Source organism: Penaeus chinensis, chromosome 32 (assembly GCF_019202785.1).
Source record: "Penaeus chinensis breed Huanghai No. 1 chromosome 32, ASM1920278v2, whole genome shotgun sequence".
NCBI lineage: Eukaryota > Metazoa > Arthropoda > Malacostraca > Decapoda > Penaeidae > Penaeus > Penaeus chinensis.
In genome coordinates, this window is record NC_061850.1 from 24,092,733 (window position 1) to 24,100,232 (window position 7,500).

The 7,500-nt window shown below is 34.1% G+C and overlaps 1 protein-coding gene across 1 annotated transcript in view; it reads right to left on the reverse strand.

The window, feature by feature from the left end:
• LOC125042478 (N-acetylglucosamine-1-phosphotransferase subunits alpha/beta-like) overlaps positions 1-7,500 on the reverse strand; it is a 14,506-nt gene that overhangs the window by 1,752 nt on the left and 5,254 nt on the right. Inside the window, exons 4-16 of the mRNA XM_047638117.1 lie at positions 7,197-7,346; positions 6,396-6,598; positions 6,026-6,147; positions 5,780-5,800; positions 5,602-5,748; positions 4,750-4,949; positions 4,258-4,360; positions 3,375-3,617; positions 2,562-2,679; positions 2,051-2,250; positions 1,023-1,909; positions 360-512; positions 38-206 (exon numbers count right to left, since the gene is read on the reverse strand). Coding sequence (XP_047494073.1) covers positions 38-206; positions 360-512; positions 1,023-1,909; positions 2,051-2,250; positions 2,562-2,679; positions 3,375-3,617; positions 4,258-4,360; positions 4,750-4,949; positions 5,602-5,748; positions 5,780-5,800; positions 6,026-6,147; positions 6,396-6,598; positions 7,197-7,346 — 2,716 coding nt within the window. The remainder of the gene's footprint in view (positions 1-37; positions 207-359; positions 513-1,022; positions 1,910-2,050; positions 2,251-2,561; positions 2,680-3,374; positions 3,618-4,257; positions 4,361-4,749; positions 4,950-5,601; positions 5,749-5,779; positions 5,801-6,025; positions 6,148-6,395; positions 6,599-7,196; positions 7,347-7,500) is intronic.

Sequence of the window (7,500 nt, forward strand, 5' to 3'; positions counted from 1 at the left end):
TCAAATCACTAACTATAAACCCTATAACATAACTTACGAGATCTGAGTCAGTGTATCGTTCATATACAGGAGTAGGTACAGGCTGTGTCTCAATGCTGTTGGAGCAATTAGTCACAATTTTGTGGAATGCTTGAACAGAGCTGTAGTACAGTGGCAGGTCATTTGAGCGAGTTAAGAAGTTTCGTATTTCTCGGTCTGACAAAGTCCTGCAATAAAGGCAAGTGTAATTAATGTGCTAATCATTAAAAGTGGAATCTAACTTAACACAAACTACAAAAGATACAAACATTCATTTTTCTAAAACAGAACGGCAGGACACACAACCATCATCTTCAAAAATAAAGTTGTCATCAACATACCCGGAATTGTCGGTATCAAAGCTTCTGAAGACTTCCTCTACGGTTCTTGTTCTTTTTCTGTTCATTAAGAAATAGAAGTAGGAAAAGGCATATTGCATGTCATTAGCCTGACGGATCTTGTGCGAAGATGTTAACTGAAACTCCTCGGAAAATCTGTAACAATAAGCATTTGGTAAAAAAATAAAATAAAAGGAAAAAGAAAGAGAAAAAGAAAAGAAAAAAAAAGAAAAGCATCAAGCAATTCCAAGTTTGAGGTAATATAGTGCCTTCAATTTGCATATATATGAAATAGGTGAATATAATGAATTTAAGGACAAGATAGTGGCATGCTGATGTCACATCAAAATACAAAATTCATCACTTTAAATACTTTCTGTAAATAACATAACAGTATGAAACAATAAAAGAAATAACAATTTCATAATAAACTTACACATAAAATATGAAACATCCAAAATACAAATACATAAATAACCACTCATTAATAATGCATAAGCTTTGAAAATATTTACTTCAATAATTACTGAAACAAAGATAGGAAGAGAAAGAAAACTACAGATTGGAATAATGGAATGACTTCACTAACAAGGCAACTAAGGATGATCGTTTACTGTTCAGGGTCCCACACACACTCAAATACTAAAATGGAAGCATCTCATTTACCTGTCCTGTAAATCTGTGATGACGCTTTTGCTGATAAAATGGGGCATGTGAGCTGGGACTCTCCTTGCCTGGTAGCCGAATTCAGAGTTGTAGAGGCGGTTTACATGCAGTAATGACTCAGCAAACATGTCCAACAAGTGCCTTTTAGAAGCCTGAAATCTTCTGAAGACCAGCTGTGAATGTTTGGCCTCAAATAAATTCTGATTGAAAAGCTTCTCCTTTTCCCATGGAAGATTTCCATTGTAGGAATCTATGGTACCATCACTTATGTTTTTAGCCACATACCCCTTATTTGGAGGCAGTTTCCTCATATTATCGCCTTCTTCCTCTGAATCCATGTAATCATCATGAGGTGACCAAAGAAGATGCCTAAAATTCTTAGATTGATTCAGTTCTTTGGTTTCATGTAATTTTGGATGAGTCTTTGTGTTATTTTCTTGTTCAATATTTCCTTTAAGGACTTTTAAGTTATTCACTTCATTACTTTTCCTTTCAGGACTCTTCTCTGTTTTTTCTTTATCAGGAAATTCATATTTCTGATTGAACACAAGCTCATGTCCTATATTTCCTTCCATAAATTTTGATATGAGGCTAGACTTTTTTCTTTTGAAACCATTTTGTGTAAGCTCTCCATCTCTAAGCAAAGTTTCTAAATGCAAGATGGCCTGGATCAGAGACTGAGGCAGGTTTGAAGAATTCACATTCACTAGACCATACCTATATTCCTCAGTGCCAGCTGTCTCCAGCTTCTTAGCCAGTACCTTGGGTGAGACCTCCTCATATGTATAGTTCTTATATACTATGACTGTTTTTTCAGTGGTGTTTTTAGTAACTTTAGCTACTTCGGTCTTATTCACAATGGTATTCCATTTCAGTGTCAAAAAATACTGAAAGAAAAAATAGATTTTCTGAGTAAAATGTTAACAGTAGAAATTTAAAACACCCTACATGAAAACCTTAAATAATATTTCAATAAAAAAACAATGTTACCAATTCTTACATATCACGAATAATGAAGAATTACACACCATTTCAGAATGTTCTTTGCTACTAATATTAAATTCAAGCTGCAGTGATGTTGTCAAATTGTTCTTCAGGAAAATGAAGAGTAGTTTCTGCGCTGTATTCACTGCCAAGCTTCGAACACCGGCGTGCTCCGTGTGGCGCCCATCAATGGTCTTGTTGGGCATTAGAAGTGTTGAAATATTCATCCATGCTATAGATATACCTGCAGATGCACATGATAATCTTTAAATCAAAGAAAAATACAAAAACTTTTGCAAATTCAACACACATTAGTTAGAATGGTAGACTTACTCATATAAAAAGCAATAACAAACAATTAAAAAACAGACCTAGCAATACAAGGGAAAAAAACATGATAAAAATAATTAATAATAATAATAAAAGCATATAAATAAAATAATCAATAATAATAATATTAATAAATAAATATATTATCTTCAAATTGAAAAAATACATGAACAACTATTCATCTTTTAATGCCAAACAGCAATATTTTCCCTGAACAATACCTACCTTTTGGCAAAATATATGTCATATTTGATGAGGTTGGAACAGCCAATTCATGCAGCTTTCTTATATTTTCAACCCCACAATCTCCACCATCATATCCACAAGATGGAACATTGCATGCCTGAAAGTGAGAAGGGATGTAACACACCAAATTATCATCATTATCATCATCATCGTCATCATCATCATCATCATCATCATCATCATCATCATCATCATCATCATCATCATCATCATCATCATCATCATCATCATCATCATCATCATCATCATCATCATCATCATTATCATCATCATCTTCAACAATTTTCATCGTAATCATATAATAAAATGAAATAAATATAATATTAATATAGATAATTAATACTACTAATAATAATTAACAAAAAATAATAACAATACCTATAATAATAATAATAATAATAATAATAATAATAATAATAATAATAATAATAATAATAATAATAATAATAATAATGAAAATAATAATAATAATAATAATAATAATAATAATAATAATAATAATAATAATAATAATAATCATAATCATAATAATAATAATAATAATAATAAAAATAATGATAATAATAATAATAACAACAATAACAAACAATAATAATAATAATAATAATAATAATAATAATAATAATAATAATAATAATAAAAATAATAATAATGGAAAAGATAACAAGAATTGTCACAAAAATAATGATAACAGTAATGAAAACAACAATCATGAAAGATTACATTCATAATCATATCAACAGCACTCGGTATTAAACCACCAGTAAAATATAAACCAGAACCGAAACTCACATGATCGCAGTACTTATCAGCCAGCCAGAGATCAGAGCACGAAGAAGCACAGAAGTCTGGGGTGTCATCCACTCCAAAGTCGTAATCCATGTCGAGACCAGCTCCATCGCCCTTGCCTCCCGTGCAGTCACCTCCATCCCACTCACAGGCACTCGTGTTACATGAGCTGTCACAGTACCCATCTCCTAGCCAGGACCCCGGACAGCCAGAGGAGCATTCCGGGAGAGACCACGATAAGTAAACCTGTAGAGAGAGAGAGACTAAATGTGACATACCGACTACAAAATGGATTGTCATGTGCAATTAAATATATATACTAATTCTGTTGTAGTTTTCTTTTTTGATAACTTCTGGTTGATATAAGCCCCAAATTCACTAATGGATGCCAGCAAGATGCCAGTCAGAATCTGTGAAACAATTCTTTTCGAGATAATTCTCTTCTCAAAGTGATTTTGAGTATTGCTCCAGGAATGGTTTAAAACTTCAAAGCAATAACAATAAAAGATATAAACTTTAAGGTATCACTGCTTCATTCATGTGCTGATCATTTTCAGACACAATCCTTAACTGTTTGCCTTAGCTGAAAAGGCCCACACATGCATGCTTACTCATTCTACACAAATGCAATTTTTTTCTCTCCAGGTACCTGCCAATGTTGTCACTAGTGGGTGATCTTAGAAAATTTATTAAAGTTACAATTCTTTACTTTACTACACTACACACTTCAGTACAGTAAGAACAATATGCCTATGCTGTAGCACTGCTCTAAAAAAGTTAGTTAAGTTGTAAAATTATGAAAATCAAAATATCAACTACCATCTACATTTGTACTCTACAATAAAAGTAAATTATATCTTAAATCCAAATAAGGATAAATAATCACCTTGTAGCCCGTTGAAGGAGAGTAAAAATCATCTGGCCATATTTCTGATCCCAGCATTACATCATCATTCAAGTACAGGAAATGCTCAGATAGGCCTGGAATCCTGGAATGAGTATTCAAAATCAATAAACATACCCAATAAACAAAGTAAACATACACACAAATATATGTATATGGAATAAAGAACAGCTGATTCAATAGATCACAAAATTAATAAAAGCATATCATGCCACACAAAGTTTTGTATGTGCACTAATGCTGAGCATTGCTAGCAAATTCAGGAGATCACAGAGCAATATATCAACTATGGAATGTTTGGCATGATTGATGTCACTGCTTATTATTCATTTCCTGGTTGCTGAACTATCATATAAGGATGCAACCCTGTACACTAACTTGCAAAATAATATGTTGCAGAATATTGCAACAAAATTTCTTACAAGGAGATTGCAAAAGAATTACTAACCAGAACATTGCAGAACCAATCCTTACCTGTGGATGTGACTTTCAATAGCTGGAGATGAGTAAGTAGGAAGGTCACTTTTATTAACAAAGATTTGGTCATGAGTAATGATAGTGAGGCGTGAATGATCTAGGTTCAGCCAGTAGGGAATCTGCCCGTTAGTCACCAGGAAAATTTTTCTTATCCATGGGGCATACTTTTCTAAAGATCGAAGTGAGTAACGCAATTCCTATGGAAGACGTATTTACAGCATTAATATTGAAAGCATTTGGTTACACAGCATATGAATACATCAGGAGCACACATGTCTATAAATATATTTCATAAATGAAAGAGTATATATATCTGTAAGCCTATAAAATTGTAGGCAAGTACCATATGTGTCAGCATGCAAGGGTATTGTACTGGTTAAACATTTCTCCTTCCCCCTTTCTCTCTCCAGCATATCTTCTCCTGCTTCTCCCCCTCCCTTTTTCCTGTCCACTTCCAATGGCACCAGTAACTTTGACACTTCACAGTTTGATTATCATGAGATATACCAGCACAAGACTTACAGTTCCTGCTATGTAAAGGCTCTACAAATTTCACTAAACACTAAAAACTGGCCTTTATGTGACTGGGTATGGCAGTGAGTTTGCCCAAGTGCAGTTTTTTGGGGTTAATATAACTTTCTATTTAATTCAACCTCATGGTCTTGCCAGTAGGTCTCAGTAGTAAATACTGAGTAGTAGGACCAGTGGGGTATGCAGATGTTCTGAACTGTTTTATATCACTGCTCTGAGCCTGACTTTAATATTACTGTGATCTTTTAAATCTTAAATTCTGGCGAATACACTAACATAAATGGTATCCCCTTTTGCCTTTTATCAGGTAATACTTACTTCATTATCTACAAATCTATTCACATCCACTTCTTTTAACTGATCTTCCTTATCAGGCTGCAACATTAACATAGCCTGCCTAACTTTGAGTGATTCTGGTAAGGTCATCACTGTTGACAGCTGTCTGCAGAAGATGGGAGATGAGATCTTCATCTTTGCATTCCACTACCTGCACAGCATTCGCCTCTGACACTGTGCACTGTATGAAGACACAATATTAGAAATTACAATAGGAAAATAATGTTTATACTTCATTTCTACTAAACAGAAAAAAAAACATATAGTAAAAATCTGAAATATGACAATGTTAGTAGTTCAAGGGATCCTAAGAATGGTGATGAAGAGGATAGTCTAAGCAAGGCAAAGTGAGGAGAGGAGAGTAGAGAGGACAGCTGACAATAACAACAAATGTACTTCAACTCACCACCGAAGTGATATCAGAATGCTGGGGAAACAAAAGTTTGAGAAGCGAAACATGAGGTATTGTTGAACCTCCTGTTACTAGGGCTGCATGTCTCTGCTTGACACCCCAGCCACCCCCAACATCTATAAAGCAACAACAGCAATTTATAATTCATAACAACAGGGCGGGCGGGGTGAAGACAGAACTTTTTAAAACATTAAGTCTCTTGATCATATTCTTTCCCTAGTTTATATCAAGTCTACCCCACATTCAAGGTGATTTTAACACTGTGCCAACTGGTAAGTTACTGTAAATTAAATAAAACATACACTATCAGAGAGTTGTCATAATCAGCAAAATCTGAATTCAGTAAAGACATTCATAGACTAACCTGAAGTCCAATAAGCTTGTCTGGGCTGTGAGTGATTTCCAACAGCTTCAGACAATTTTGACATTACTGTGCCTACGGAGTTTTCATTTAAGACACGGACGATGGTGAAGTTGCGAGTATTACTATTATGAGAGATACTGTGATGCCCCACTTCAATAATGGAAGGAATTGATAGAAGAAAGGATTTTGATAATGTAGGTTCTCTGAAAAAAGAGGAATAATTATATTAAAAAATTAAATCTACAACTGTAAATGAATAAACAAAGAATATAAGAAAGCAAAAAACAAAAGGACAAGCATTTTGCAAAGGGTTAAAAGAAAATCAGTATAAGGCTATAGATAATGATGTACTGTGACTGTGGGGTGGGTCAATCAGTGATGTACTGATATTTCAAGAATCCATTATCACTGGTCTACTTCAAAAGTTACTCATCAGACTAGCAGGCTGAGAACCTATATTTCCTAAATAATTACTCAGAATATTAGTGGTCTGATTCTTTTAAATACATCATTATTCATGCTATACCTAAATCTTGTGCTTCTGTATTACCTCTATACCTCTAAACCAAAAAATTGCCACTTTCTTTACCTTTGGCAAATGAAATGTCCACTTAACTGTCACTCTCATTTCCTCGCCCATTTTCAAAGAAATACAGCAAACATTATCTAGCTAATTCCTTAACATTGAGTCCTCACAAGCCAGTGTAACTCTTCAGCTACCCATACTAACACATCAGTCCACTACCCACCTCTAAACATAAACAAAACAAAAAATGTATGTCCATCAAGTAAAATACTTACAGCAGACTAATATAAGGTGCACTGACGCAATGAGACAAGGGGCATGAGTCCTGAAAGCCACTTGCCATAGCCTGCAATCCCTGTATTAAATCTGGGTCGGTTCCATTGACCCAGGTGTAGACCACATCAATTGGTAAACCATTTGACATTCTGAAAAAACAGATGGATATGTATTAGATGAAAATGGAGACCTAGTATTAAAAGTTGCTGTTATCAAATTGTTGTCACACAATCTACCTGGCAATGTAACAAGGTGATAAGCAAGATTACCTATTTACATATCCCCTGTACTGGAGGCTAAACT